Raw genomic sequence first — 16,028 nt, forward strand, 5'->3', positions numbered from 1 at the left:
CCAAAACCTGGAGTGATTTTATAGAAACCTGATTTTAGAGGAATTTGACATCTCATCTCAGTTTGGGAGGGGAAGAAAAAAGGTCAGTTCATCCTCAGCTGTAAGAAAGATGTAGAAGATGTAGAAAAGTGTCTCTCCTTTACAAATACCAAATTCTGTAGTTGAGGCTAGGTTAAAACTTCTGCCCTGTGACTTTGATATGAAGAAGAATTATACTAAAGTTAAAATCAATACGTTGGAAGTAAGAGCTGGAAAAACAACTCCTAGTTTGCCAATTTTGGTGTTTTACTCTGAGATACTTGTGAGGTGTTTGCTTCTTTGGCAATGCTATTTTTCTTGATGGTTGGTTGATTGTTTTTGTAAGAGAAAAGTAATCTATGATTTGAAGATGGGCAGGTAACTGATGCTTCTCTGCAGCTTTGTATGAGTGCAGATATTAAAGTACTAAAGAAATTTCCATCTTCCAAACTAACTCATTGCTAAAAGTTAGAATAATTCATACTGAAATTTCCCATAAACTTTTAGAAAATGTCTTTGGCCTGCTATCAAAGAACATCTGAAAATCTATTTAGACATGTTTTCTGTATATTTAAAAATAGTTTAGATAATTATTACCTGAATGTAATCTATAGAAGAGTTAAAAACTAATAGAAATTGTTAAAACCAGTGTCAAAATAGCTTCCCAAATCTGCTTCAAAATTCTGGCCATAAAATGAACTGTTCTTCTTAACTAGTACCCCCGAATGGTGGTACTTTTATATTCTCTTCCTCCAGCATGCCTGTTTTCCTTCTAAAGGGTGTATAGATTTTTTTTTTTTGTACTATGGTGTATAACTTTTTTTAATCCTTTGATGTATTGATATTGATGTAGTCAGATTTAATATATTGGTACTGATGTAGTCAGGTTTCAACTAGCAAACTTTTCCTGGGTTGATTGTAAAAGAAATTATTTCTGTGCTGTGGTGTGATCTTTGGTGCAGCTCTTTACTTACCACAATTTATGGAAGAGAGGAAAAAAAAAAATTCAGCTAAATTACACTTTGTGCACTTTAGCCAGCAGAGGGAGCCAATATAAACACAATGGCAATCACAGAACACTTTTTAGTTGACAACAAATGATGTTTACACATTGGAAGGAGACTTCATAAGGTATTTTATAGTCTGTACTGAATTATACATAAATTTTAAGGGGAACAGATGTGAAAACATAGGAATTGCTCCTCTAATTTAGTAACCTTATTCCAGTGGAGGCCAATACCAGATTGTTCAGATGGAGAAATGATGCTCTCATCAGGCTCGTTTGTGCTAACGTCTGAAAACTGTAAATAGGGAAACTGTGAAAAAGTAGTAGGGATACATCTTTATTCTCCATTTAAATGTTTTTGGTGGAAATGGCAACTTTTTTTGTTAGGACGCAATGGAAAACTGTAAATATTCAATTAAAAATAAGAACTGCTCCTCCAAAGCAGTACATATAATTGCAAAAAAAAATCCATATTGTAACTTCATGGTCTTTATATCCTGAAACGTAAGGACTCTTTTCCCTGTAATAGAAGTGTAGATTTTGTCTTACTCATATAAATATATAGTCCTTGTGTGCCTTGACCATATTCTTTGTGTATTGGTTTAAAAAAAAAAAGTTGCTTTTGTCCTTTTCCTTATGCTTTGGGGTAGGTGTGAGCGCCTTATTGACCTACATATTTGTTTACTTTTTTTTTATCTTTTAAAAAAAAAATTAATGCATGCCATCATAGGTTTTCTCTTGCAAGACTAGTGTCATTAGGTTTGGCTTCTCCAAAAGCCCCTAGGTTACTGCAGCTTTGGATGCTGTGCTTCTGTTCTGATATTGCACCAAAGGAAAGCTCCTTCTCTTAAGTCACTTTGGTTTTTTTTTCTCCTCACATGTAAAGGAATTTAAATTTGTAGTGTTCCAGGGATCAGCCTATTATATAGAGTAATTTGGAGCATTTACAGTATGTGCAAGAATATTTGTGTATGTAACTGGGAGTCATAATAGCAATGTTTAGCAGGGCACTGAGGAACAAATTGTTGAAAAGGCTTCAGTGGCCTAGGAAAGGTACTCTTCTCAGCCCTCTGCAACTTGAGGATAGGGAGGGGCTCATCCAGGGGTGATACAAGACCCTGAAATCAGCTTCTGGAAATCCCCTTTTCTGTGTGTTCCTTCAGATTTGGTTAATGCTCTTCAGTGCCTCAGCTGGCTTCTGTGAGAAGGAGTCAGTGACTCTGTAGCCAGACAAAATGGATGTGGAGAGTCAAGGATTGGTGTGTTGGTCCCTCTGACCAAGGGCATTTATCTCCTATCATGTAATAGCAGGTATGAGTCAGAGGGAATTTGGAATATTTTTTTTTGGGGGGGGGGGGGGGGATGCTTTGAGATAATAGTATTGAAGTGGAGATCCATGCAGCTTTCTTCTGTAGGTGGTAAATGATGAAATAGGGGGTTTTGTTTGGTTTTGTTTGGTTGGTTTTTGGTTTCATTTTTTTTTTTTTTTCACTTAGGGTAGACATGTACCACATATCTCCCTACATGGATCCATGGTTCTGCCATCTTTTGATAATACCACTGCATGCCAGCAGTTGCTGTACCCGTATCTTAAGCACATCAGGGCATGGGAAGTGGTGCAGGCTGCATGCATGTTGTGGTTTAACCCTAGCTGGCAACTGAGCCCCATGCAGCCGCTCGCTCACACCCCCCCAGTGGGATGGGGGAGAGAATCATAAGGGTAAAAGCAAGAAAGCTCCTGGGTTGAGATAAAGACAGTTTAAAAAGTAAAGCAAAAGCCGCTCATGCAAGCAAAGCAAGGAATTCATTCCCTGCTTCCCATGGGCAGGCAGGTGTTCAGCCATCCCCAGGAGAGCAGGGCTCCATCATGCATAACGGGTACTTGGGAAGACAAACGCCATCACTCTGAATGTCCCCCCCTTCCTTCTTCTTCCCTCAGCTTTATATGCTGGTCATGATGTCATATGGTGTGGGACATCCCTTAGGTCAGTTGGGGTCAGCTGTCCCGGTTGTATCCCCTCCCAGCTTCTTGTGCATCCCCAGCCTCTGCGCTGGTGGGGTGGGGTGAGAGGCAGAAAAGGCCTTGACTCTGTGTAAGCCCTGCTCAGCAATGACAAAAACATCCTTGTCATCAACACTGTTTCCAGCACAAATCCAAATGTGGCCCCATACAAGAAAATTAACTCTATCCCAGCCAGAATTAGCACAATGCATTTGGTGAGACACCCAGCTCCATAAGGAGTGTGCATCACATGAAGTCTCAGGTGCTGGCTGCCTCTGGAATGGTATTTGAGGTGAGGGTTGTGAGCAATGCATCAGTCCACAGGAGCCTGATAGATGGCCCTCCCTCTCTCACGGAGCAGGGAGGAGTGTGCAGGAGGAGGGGCACCTGAACTAGATCCACCATGTTAAGAGAAAGAAGGGCAGTATTACTTTGCTAGAATATTCTGAGGTGAATTTCCTGAAGCTGCAGTTTAGCTGAGTGGTAGGAATAAAGGCCCTGGCTGACTCAGGTGGAACTGACTTCACTCTTGCAGATGTCTACCCGAGTTGTGAATGTTTTATTATTCAGTATTTTCCAAGTTGTGGTGTATAAATCATGCCATAATAAACAGAGCTTCACTGGTCCGAGGACCCACATTGTATTCTTTGTTATTTTTAGTTGAAAATTTGACAGTGAAGGGCATCAGAAGATACAAGAGATTTTCATAGTGGTCCATGGTCTAGAAAGTTTGGAAGCTGCTAGTGCATCTTTTATTGCAAAGACTTTATATAAAAATGTTTTTTCAAACTTTGTCTTACTTTGTCTCATCCAGCTAAAAAAAAAAAAATCCAACAATGCTTTTCAGAATAAAGCAGCTAAATCTGTAGAAGAAAGCAGTTAAATCTATTCAATGCTATTTTTAAATTGTGCAGGAAAAAAAAGAGCAAAATGTCTACAAGTATATTTAGGAAGCCTAGGGTGCTTAAAAATAAAGGAATTTCTATTGCCACAGGAACAGTTTGAGCCCTATCTTGTATGTCTCATAATTGAGATCTGTGTAGCAGTGTTGCTTTTTCTTTGCTGTTCAAAAACATCTGTATGGTTTTCCCTTAAATGTGGCAATGATTTGGGGTTTTTCGGAAACACTTTAAGTTTAAAAAAAAAAACAAACCACACAAAACTGTCTTTGCGGGAGTGAAAACAGAAGGATCCAGAAGTTAAGGTGACTACCTGCAAGCTTGTTTGAAGTGATCTTTGCCATTTTCTCCCAAAACAAATGCTTATCGATATGCAGCGAAGGGCATTCTGTTGTGCGGATGATGGGCTCTGTATCATTCTTGCACCTGAAACTGCCTGGGTGGGGGTGCAGGTTTACAGGTTTCCTAGTCTTGGAGGCCAATTGGGACTGGCATTAGGTTTTCTTTTTTGATGAGCCATCTTCAAGTGGCACCATCTTCATCGTTCCTGATCCATTGGTTGAGTGTTACAGCCCATTTTAAATGTTGTGGAAATGGTTTGCTATTGGTAAGTGGATTTAGAGTGCAGCTGTTTGTTTATTTATAGGGATATTTATCAGGGCTGGTGAGTCAAAATGTATTTGGTGTGGCAAGGTTGAGTGTTGCCACATGCAGATCCTCATGTAGAGCTAAGTGCCAGTTTGTCTGTGAGTATAAGTAGATGAGCATTATGTATTCATTATCTTAATTGCTGGTGTACCCGTGACCGGCAGGAGGAATACACAACTGCATTGTGGAAAGGCAGGATGTAGTTACAGATCTTTCTGATCTGAAACCTACTATGAATGCCATCCTGTAAAGAGACACTTAATCTTGGACTGAATCCTAAACACATGGATAATGAAGTGATGTGAGGTTAAAAGAAGTCTGTCAAGTGACTGAAGAAATGTTGGGGTCTTTACTGAAATCACACATGTGACTTCTGCCCTTTGTGCCAGGCTGAGAAATACCATTAAGTGCTTTTACAGGAGCATAGCTTCATTTGTATTTGTCCAATTGAAACTTGGTGTCTTCTGGCTGTTACATGTTACTAAATATGACTTCATTCTTATTATGAGCTAAATTGTGAGTAAATTTCATGCCACATGGTAAGGTCACTTTGATTCCTTTCTGCATTCTCCTTTGTAATGCAGCACCAGTCAGATATGCAGATAAATTCTGGTAATTACTAATTTTTTTGATGACACAATATTCAATGTTTTGCACACCTTCACATAAAGAAAAAACTTCTTGTCCTTACACTAGACAGACACATAGGTGCTCGATTTATGGCTACAGGAAATGTCTTTTTCTGGTAGTAGTAATGACTGATCATATTCAATACAATAAAATAGTGCATTTGTTTTTATTCTGCGCTGAAGGAATAGATGTACATGAAACTGTGGCATCTTGGTTGTGTCAGTGTTTTATGCAAGACAGATTTTTTTTTTTTCTCTATTTGCTCAGATATGTGCTTGAGAAGAATTGACATCGAAAGGGAGTAACTGTAGGTGATTCTTCATTTTATTCAAGCTTTGACTTTCCTGGCTTTATGTATATAGAAATGTTGAAGTGTTTCTAATCCAAGACATGTACTTAGCACAGTTCAATCATTGTAATAGTGAAATTGGTGTATCAGTTTAAAGCTGCTCATATTGACATAGCAATGTTGCTGAATGGAAAGAAGGGAATAAATATTAATACAACTGTAAGGCATTTCTTTTTCTTCATATAACCCCGTCCACAGCTGTGCTGGAGTTGACAAGACCTGATGGAGCTTCTATGGAGAATACCAAAGTGCCTCTCGGTGCCTGACTGCAAGGGGGGGCTGTTGCCTTGCCACTACCTGTCTTTTGAGGGACTCCCCTAAGGCTGTGCTTTCACAGCCTGTGCGAACTGGTGTAGGCTCATGCCTGTGCGACAAGTGGCCCAGCCCCGTCCCAAATGCCAGCATGTCTCTTGGTGCTACCAGTATGCTGATAATTGATTACTGAGCTGAATTTGCCTGTTTTCATGTCCCTCAATTTCTTCCCATCTCTTGGGTTACTTCTCATCCAGATCCACCATTCCAGCATGGCTCAGTGCACTGCTGCATGGATGCTTGTCCTGGTGTGGAGAAGGAGATGGTTCATGTGGCTGGTTTAGCAGGATGAAGAGGCAGGCAGGTTAGAGGGCTGGGGTATGACTAAATCTACTCTAATGTCTCTTGCACTGAGCATATTTTATTGCCACTTCTGATACTCTCTGAAGCAAAATTCTATTCTAGTAAATTGTAATTGCCATATCAACATTCCAGGAATAATACAGTGGTAAGGAAAAGTACTTCTATGTACTTGTTGATACAAATGCTGTATTTTAAAGGCAGTGTCCAGACTATCTGTTCCTCACAGAGGAACCAGTTTTAAGCTGGGGGGTGAGGGGAGGAATGAAGGGGAAAAGGAAGAAGAGACTTTCTTGTCCTAAAATACTTCTGATGAGGAAAATAACAAATATGTCTTCTAATGTATAAATACAGTGTATTCTAGTCCAAAGAGGGAAAATCTGTGGCCTGACGGGTGTTTCTGGCTTACTGAGGGTAGTCTCTTCTGTCGATAGAAAGAAAAAATAGCTACCTGTAGAGGGTAGTTTAGAGCAGGAACCTAATTTAGCTGCTCCAGGTTCCTGCGGGAGGGAGCCTGTTTCTGTCCATTGACCCCCCCCAGTGAGCATAAGGTGATTAACCTCCCTAGGCTAATGCTGGCCTCTGTGAATATCTCCTGGCTTTCAAAACCACATGCTGGATGACTGATCTGCCCTGCTGACAGTAAATTTGTTACAGGGTGGGTGTCGTCTGCTTCTTCCAGCCAGTGCAGAAGTAATGCCAGTAGGCAGAAGGAGGTTTAATCTTTCAGATGAGCACTTGAATAAAGAATCTGTTATTTAAAAGTGTAATACCTAGTTTTGTCAAGCTGCTGCCTTTTGATTAGTAAAGGCATTTTTGTTAGACTGATGGATAATCGTTTTCTTCGGTATTTCTCTTTTTCCTTTTTTTGTTTTGTATTTTTCTGCAGTACACTAAGGAGATTAACTTGAGAGGCGTTTTCTCAATCTGCCAGCCAAGTCTCCTTCTGACTAGCAATACAAAGTTAAATTTTTTTATTCCTGCAATCCATTTTGCTGCTAGTTTGCATGCTGTCTGAACTTAGACTCTGTCTGCATGCATTGTGTCTCTTTGAAATGAACTAGTCGCTAGTCTTAATTAATTGTGCCCAGCATTTGTAGGCTACCAGAGGTTCAACTGAACTTTTTTAGAGCATTTAGTGCACTGAAGGCATCAAACTGCAATTAAAACAACTTCTGTGGGCATCCATGAGTTGTTAAGGTTACACACTGTGCGTGGCATCTCCTGACTAAGAGCTAGTTATGCTGGGAGGCTTAATGTCAAGAAAATCTTAATGCGTGTGTTTTCCCTCTGTGTGTTCTTGGTTGACTATGGGAAGGTGGAGGAGGAGGGATAGGAAAGGGCACTCGAAAGACTTTCTCAATTAGCTCTTCCTAACCTCCTGAGTTAACAGAGTTGGGTTTTGTAAAGCTGTAAGGATTTCCAACAAAAACTCTCTTGAGTGTAAAACTGCCTGCTTGTCTCCCCAAGACACAGAGCCTCCAACAACATGGCTTAGCAAGGGTGTTTTATTGGCCTCTCTGAGAGGATGTAGATTTGCTGATGTGTCTGTCCAGGATTGCTTGGCCGGAAATGTCTGGGGATGTACCGGAATCGGGAACCTTCAACTTGCTGCAGATGTGGTGGACAGTGGCCTCTGCATGAAGAGCAAATCTGTTGTATCCCAAATACGGCCTACCCCATGTTTGTGATTTATCTGGAAACCCCAGACCAAGACCGTGAATCCTTAAATGCCCCATAGACAAAATTCTTGTACACTGAAAGGTGCTCTGTGTGTGAAAATGCAGGAAAATGGTAGTCCTTAAATGATTAAACTGTACCCAAGATGAATCAAATATAAGCAGCTAAAGGTCTTATTAAACTGCCAGCTTTGGGGGTGGGGTTTTTTTTGGCTTGTAGTGTTTTTTTAAGTTCATTTGATTACAGCTTTTTAAAAGTGTTGGGTTTTTTGGTATTTCTTTTACATCATTCAGTTACTAAAAAAAGTTGAAGCTGTGATAAATGCCATTGTGTATTGTAGGTTTTGGGATATAGTTTACATATACTGTACAGTGTACTTTGTTCTGCATGATAACTTTCAAAGTAACAGAATCAGAAAAAGAGAGGTGTTTGTTATCAATTAACATTCTCTTGTAGCTAATCATATTTGAAGATATGGTACAGAAATAAAACATTATTGAATATTTCTGTTATTGTGATGATTTGTCTCTGTTTAGTGAACAGAATTTGTATAAAAGCACAGTCTTTACATTTGTTTTTCATGGTGTAGACTTAGCATGTAAGATTCCCACTTAAATCAACAAAACTTCATTGTCTTTTTGTTTAGAAAGTCATTGATGCAAAACATTGCTGTTTTTGTGGTTTTGTTCTAGCTGTTCTCCAACGTTAAAGATGGTGAAGGCTTACAGTTGTTTGAGCAAGGTCATCGCACTGCACACAAGCAAGAGTGTCACACCATGGAGGCCGTGAGGCTGGTGGAGTTCAACCTGAAGCAAGTGCTCACAAAGCTCATCACTCACATTTTTGGTGATGGTAGGTTCTTGTACCTTTTTTCCTGGACTGCTGATGGCTGTAGGAATCTGGACTTTTGAGAAACCTTCTGCTGCATAATAAAATGAGGAATCTTAAGGGCAATGTGGACCGCTGGTATACTGGAACAGCCATGTGGCTGGGGTTTTTTCTTATGAGAGTTAACAGTAATTTTAGGAGTCTTCATTCATACTCTTTGCTATATTATATATTTTTATATGTGTGTGTGTGTGTATATATATATAAAGATAAAAATATTCTGGAGCACAAGTCTTCTGAGGAGCAGCTGAAGGAACTGGGGTTGTTTAGCCTGGAGAAGAGGAGGCTGAGGGGAGACCTTATTGCCCTCTACAACTACCTGAAAGGAGGTTGTAGTGAGGTGGGTGTTGCTCTCTTCTCCCAAGTAACAAGCGATGGGATGAGAGGAAATGGCCTTAAGTTGTACCAGGGGAGGTTTAGATTGGATATTAGGAAAAATTTCTTTACTAAAAGGTTTGCAAAACATTGCAACAGGCTGACCGGAGCGGTGGTGGCGTCACCATCCCTGGAGTCGTTCAAAAAACATGTAGATGTGGCACTTCAGGACATGGCTTAGTAGGCATGGTGATGTGGTGTTGATGGTTGGACTTGATGATCTTAGAGGTCTTTTCCAGACTTAATGATTCTATGATTCTATATCCACACCTTATAAAATTATTCAATACAGCCCAAGAGGCCATACACACCCCTCTCTTGGTTTTCCTAAATACTAGTGCATACACACTGTGGATCATCAGGTTTTTGTGAAAATGTTTTGGTATGTAGTGTGACAGGGTAACGTAGTGGGCATGAATACAGGTAGGGACATGCACTGGACCTAACTACAGGCATTGGTCTGGCAGAAGCCGTGTGTTAAACGCAGTGATGTTGGTGTGGGTCCTGCGAGGAGAGACAACTCCAGCTCCAGCCCACAAGCTGTGCAGGACCCCCTCTGCTTCATCCTTGTGGGCCTCCCATGTCCCCAGAGGGACAGTGTGGCTGTGGCATCACATCTGGGGATGCATCACCACTGGGAAGGTTGCAGGGCAATGATCACATCTCACACTGGCAGCATGGAGATTGACAGGAGAAGGGAAAGGGGTATGTATGTGCATGTGCTGCTTTGCTATGTATGCACAGAAAGTGCCTTGAGCATTTCTCTTGTGCAAATAAATTAAACTTTGCAGCTGAGGGGAGGCAGTGTTTGCTAAGTTTGCACCAAGCTGAAAAATAATTGTTTTTTGGTACTTAGAGTGGAATGAGGAAGGGTAATGAATGTCTGTGTGTACGAATGAAATATCCTCTCCTCAGAAATGCCTGCTTTCAGTTCAGGAGCTGAATTTATAAATGGCCTGAGTCAAAATTGCGACGTTAATGCTGTTTCCTGGCAAGGAGGCTGCTCTTCTGAACTGATTCATTTTTCTGTTGAGGAAATACTGGATAGTATTAGAATGCATTGGGTATCTTGGCTACTTTCAAAGCTCTTTTAAGATGCCCACTGCGTTTAGAACAGTAGTTCCAAGAGTGGATTGATAATGGTAGCAAGTCCTGTATATGACTGCTTGAATATTTTTTTCTGAAATTCTGAAGTTGAATTTACAGCAAGCAAAACTTCTACCAGTTTTTGTTCTATTCTGCTTGGACAGAAATTTGCTAAGTTCCTGAGTTCAGATTTTCTTGTGGTTGTATTTTACTTAACAGTGGCCTTTTGAAACATACAAAATTAGGATCAAAGTGAGTAATAGTAAGAATGATATTTTTAGATCAACTTCAGATGCTGAGGATGTTGCTTAAAGTGTGCAATTTCTAGGAGTTATTAGTGATATCTGAGACTGCAGTGACATCCTTCTCTAGCTGTTGACAGTTGCTGCACTCTAAGCTTCAGTATGCTGGCTATTACTAGTTCTTCTACAGTCCACACAGTAGCTAGAAAGACACTGAAAAATATATTCTTAAATGATCGTAAACCTACAGACTAAAAGTAGGTGCCACCTTCTTACTGTAGTGATACAAAGACAAGATACAATTAGTGATTTAAATTTAATTATTTCTTCCCTTCCCGCCCTTCCCCATTTATAAAATATTAAGCTCTCTCCCAGTCATCATCTTGATCTCTTTGCAAGCTGTCAATACAAACAGGAAGGTAATATTCAAAGCAGCAAACTTTGTGTTAGGCACTAGACATCGGAGATGGATGCAGTGCATGTGACCTGGGGCACACATAATTAAATTTGTCTTTTCACAGCTGTCATCTTTTAACTTTAATTTTACTCTTTACACAATACTTTTGATTACTGTTTTGTCTCAACTCCCGTAGATTTTAACTTTAAAATGTATTTTACCACATTTACTGTCTTGGAAAAATTCTGTATTTTTCCTTTGTGGGGATAATCCATAAGGCCCCATGTTCTGTTAAAAGCAAAAATTTCATTCCTTTTATACTTAACATCTGTTGTATTCTTTACAGCCTGTGCTGACAGCAGAATATTGCAGTGAAGCTGCACATCTTTTTTAGCAGGATAGCATGATCATAGCTGCAATAAGCTACTGAGATGTTGTGTTGTTACAGAGTCATCGTTACACATAGGTAGATTGTTTGGATTGCAGGTTAAGTCTACCATGAATGCACAGACATGCAGTTTAGTTTTGCATGAACTAGCTTAGGCCCAAAGTCCTGGACTTGGATAGCTGTGCTTCTGCAGTGCTTCTCTGTGAATTTACCAGCTCGGGGTGATGACAGATTGAGGATCTCTGCAGGAAGATCAGATCGCTGACCATTCTTTTTCAGTCCTTTTTTTTTTTTTTTTGTTGCATTTCAGATAAGTATCACACTAGATTAGTTTACATAAAGCAAAACTGGCTCATTAAATTATTATTTGACTCATCCCACGCTATCTGGATACTTTAGTATTGACTGCACATGCCAGTAAACAATAGAACAGAAGTTGCTTTAAAGATTACTAGGTTGTCATGAGGAATGTCAAAGACTTCATAAAAATTTGTACCTACACTTATTCCCAAGTTTTGTCTTGTTACTTCTTCTTGGCTTTGCCAACAGGCAAAGGAATGATGGATATCGGGAGGGGGGGGGAGAAGATCTGGAGCATGCAATAAATTGTCCTAAATATTTGACAGTGTAAGATAGTGTAAGATAGTTCTTTTTACGACATCTCTAGTGGTATGCCATGTCTGATTTTGCATTCTACAAGTGATGGTCTTTCAGTTTCTTTCATGAGATTTTCCTGTCAGGAAGCTATTTCAAATATTATGCCTAGAGATCACCTTTCTTAGTTTTCCTTTATTACCTTCAGATACGGTGCACACTTAAAATCCACTAATTTAACTTACACCTCCATCTCCCCATGCAGATCTGTCAGTGCAGGAAGTCTGTTCTGTCTCATTTTAGTTACCTTGTAATGAGGCTTTTCAAGGCTATAGCTGTCTTAGCTTTCCTCATAGTCAGTCAGTCTTTCCCAGCTCCGGTCTAACTCTTCCGTAGTTTGCCACAAGCTTTCTGGACCCAGAGAGATTCAGAAGTAATCTTACTATAGCAAATATAAAAGAATGACTGTGTGCTGGTTCTGTGATTTGCTGCCTTACATTAAATGGCCCAAAATTCACTGCTGTCCCATATTTATCTACCCAGTGTCTAGGCACTGGTAAGAGAAGGCGGGAGGGTGAGTAACGCCGTGCTTTGACTGATGGCTCTGCCGCTGCTGGTTCTGACTGAACAGCCACTGGATGCCTTTTAAATCAAACACATTCTGCTCTTTCTTCTTCTTAATTCTGTTGTACTGATATCCCCTTTGAGTGCATGTAGATCTATGAATGTAAGGAGTTAAAAAAAAATCATTTATTGAGGACATAATGATCTGGCTAATAATAATGTGAGCTAACATAGGCTTATGGGCAGCCAGCTCCTGTCTGCTGCAAGTGAGATGAATTAGCTGAAGCAATGAGGTGCAGAGTACTTAAAAATCAACGCACCCCTCAAGTGGCCATGGCTCCATACCTTCTGTGCTCCCCAGCACCACCCCCTCCCCTGCATCTCTCTCCTTTTTCTATCATAGACTCCTTCTCTAAAAATAATCCTCACAGCAACAAAGAGAATTTCTGGTCAGTGAAGACCATCTGGGTCTCTGGCTTTGTTGCTTCTGTGCTGTAGCATAGCAATAGGCTGCTTTAATGTGTTGGGGTTTTTTTTTTTTCATTTCTTTCTTTTTTAGTGCCTTTGGTCAAGCCTTTTTCATTATGAGACTCAATTAGGCTAGCACTGACAGATACTTGTTTAGCTTAATATCTGATAACACCATTACTTTTGAGTGCAGACCATGACCAATTCCTTGCCTGGATTCAGTACTCGGGGAAAAGTGAATAGTTATTGTTTTTTCCATACATTTTAGAGATGTGACACGTGGGTTACTAACGGATGTGGGAGGACTTCTGTGAATGCTGTGAGGCTGTGAAACGAGCAGGTGTCCTCTGCTAATAGAAACCACCTCCCTGAACGAGGGAAATTACTGAGTTTGTATCCAGTGATCAGTCTTTGTGCTCTTCCAAGTGCCTCTGGGTTTTAAGACGGATAAGCATTCCTTGCCCTCCTAAAATTTCTAGAAAAGATCATTTTTGCCAGCATTTCACAGGCCGTATGTAAAGAAATAAATTAGGCCTAATCAGGTAAATTATATGGTACTGCAGGAAGCCTAATCTTCGTAATCCTTTTAAGTCTTTAGTGGTTTAATTTGCTGAGTGTGAGCAATGTCCTTTATTCCTTGGGAATATATTGAGCACCAAGACAATATTTTGTATCTAAATAATAAATGTACCCATTTATTCTGTGACAGTCTGTAGAAATGCAGTTAGAAGGCTTAATCTTGCCGCAGGCTGAGCACCCTCTGCTTTTCAGTAAAGTCTTCTAGAGCCGGAAATCTGAAAGAACACTTGAATGTAAACTACAGAGGTATTCCCAATTGTCCTGCTACTGTATGAATAAAATTGTTGTGGTATATGGGATTAACTATTAATTTAGAGAACAGATTGAAGGCAACAGTTGTTTCTTCATTGTGAATTTGTTTTGTTTTCTTCAGATTTTGGGGGGGCTTCTTATTTGCATTTAAAACAAATGCTTCAAGTACTAATATGCATTCAAAATTTAAAAATATTTTAATTTTTTTTTACTTTTTAAAATTTATTTTAATTAAAAATAAAAAGCAGAAACCCCCTTTTTTATCAGAGCTTCATTTTGAAGTAATTGGAGGATTAAAAAGAAACCATTATCCGAATGTTGTTACTGAACATGAAACTACTTGAATATTCAATGTCATTCTTGCTGTGGTTGCAAATTTTCCTAGCTAAATGAAGATATTTTGTACGTGCATGGCTTTACAGTGAATGCAGAGCTGTACAGCCCTAGGACTAAAGATGCATTTGTACCAAGATCGGGAAATTAAAAAAATGCTTTCTGCACACCATACTGTTGTATACACTTGACTTTTTTTGCATTTATGTATTTTTTATTGTTATGCAAACAAAAAAGCAATAAAGTGATTGCTGTAAGTCACAGTTATGAACTATATAATTGCTAATGCTTCCAGTTTTGAGTTCTGTGTGTAAAAGTATCAGAATGCTTTTTTTATCATTTGTATGATTTCCTGAGGTTGATTCTTGAGAGAAAAAAAAAAAATCTGGAAGTACCAATGTGTTTGTTTTGAAACCTGCCTCTCCCTTTGAAAGTTCATAGCATCAAGGAAAGCTCCCTGTAACTATTGAGGTATTTTATGTTTTGACTATGGCTGTGCACTTGTGTTGTAACACTGTTTCAGTTTCTGTAGCCACGTTTAACGTTTCGGATATAATCAGACAAAATCTAATCCTTGAGGCTACACAAATGTTTTCCTTTGAAAAAACTCTGAGTGTGAATCATGCAATTTCATGTTTTAAGTTCCTTTTATGAACCAAAACCAAAAAAGCACAAAAATCAAACAAGGGGTGTGAACAGTTACCATCACCCAAACCACCTTTGCTGTGCCTTTTATTTTTAAAACTGTACTTGCCCGGTTGTTAATGATCCTAACGCTGATTAATATTTGGCTTAACTGAAGGGAAAATGGGTTTGGGGTTAAGGCATTAGCCCACAGAGTTTGCAGTTCAATTCTCTTTCAAGCTTTTATGGTTCGTGTTTCTGAGACTTTTTTTTCCTGACACCTAATGGCTAGAAAAAATTCTTTAGCAAAAGAAAGCATGTGTAAATGACTACAAGAACTAAAGCTCATCAAATATAATGAGGGCCTTGACAACACCTCTGATTTGGCAGCACTGTAGACCTTGGTGTCTCCTGGCTCCGCTCCTTTCCAATGCCGGGGGTTTCCTTGCTCTGCGCAGTGGTTAATTCGGAGGTGCTGAGCTGGGGAGTTACCCAGTGGTGCCTTTCTCTTACACTTCACATCCACAGAAAGTTAAACTCTTGTCTTCTGGGTCCAGAGTACTCTGTGTGTCTTGGTGCATAGCGTACCTTAATAATGTCCAACTCTGTCTATGCATACTTATATTTGTGTGTATTAATATCTATTTTAAACTTTCCTATTTAAACATATACAGAAAGGTATTTTAAGTAGGCTTGATGGAAAAAAAATTACTTGCCTAGCTGATCCATAAAATACTAAGTAAAAAAAATCAAAGACTTCGCTTTTCCTGCGAGCAGTAGTTAGTCATTTCCTGGTGCAAAGAATAACAAAATTACTGACTTTCCCATGATCTTGGCTCATTTTTTGTTCGATGCCAGGTGGTTGCTAGAGTTTGACAAATGATTGATTTGGTTTCAAAGGGTGCTTGAATTGCACAAAGCCTTTTTCATATTAGAAAAGACATGGTCATTTTTTTCCACAAGTTTTAAGATTTATCACCTTGCACAAGTGTTGTAAATTAGTTTGTTTGCTATTCATTTTCTCTGGATTGCTGTAATTGGTGTCATTAGTTGAAGGGCAAATTTTACAGATGGTTGGGGGGATGGCCTTTTAAGCATACTCCCTTCATATTTATTTTTTTTTTTTTTAAAACACTGCTACAGGACTGCAAGTCAGATGGGTAGATTGCTACTTCCCGTTTACTCACCCTTCCTTTGAGATGGAGATCAACTTCCAAGGAGAATGGATGGAGGTCCTGGGCTGCGGGGTCATGGAGCAACAGCTAGTTAACTCAGGTACTGAAACTCCTTTACTTCATTGACACCTCTATTAGCAAACACTTCCAGCGCAATCAGCTTCACAGGCTGAAATGCCCTCTTCTCCCCTGGTGAGCGCAGACATCTCTGCTCGTGGC

General features: G+C 39.6%; 1 protein-coding gene across 2 annotated transcripts in view; it reads left to right on the forward strand.

Moving 5' to 3' along the window:
• The window catches only part of FARS2 (phenylalanyl-tRNA synthetase 2, mitochondrial), a 250,347-nt gene that overhangs the window by 57,917 nt on the left and 176,402 nt on the right, over positions 1-16,028 (forward strand). For both annotated transcript variants that reach the window (XM_035895900.1, XM_009640373.2), the window contains 2 exons: positions 8,537-8,696; positions 15,778-15,909. In XM_035895900.1, coding sequence (XP_035751793.1) covers positions 8,537-8,696; positions 15,778-15,909 — 292 coding nt within the window. The remainder of the gene's footprint in view (positions 1-8,536; positions 8,697-15,777; positions 15,910-16,028) is intronic.

This window comes from Egretta garzetta, unplaced genomic scaffold, assembly GCF_000687185.1.
Source record: "Egretta garzetta isolate BGI_Z169 unplaced genomic scaffold, ASM68718v1 scaffold246, whole genome shotgun sequence".
Taxonomy (NCBI): Eukaryota; Metazoa; Chordata; class Aves; order Pelecaniformes; family Ardeidae; genus Egretta; species Egretta garzetta.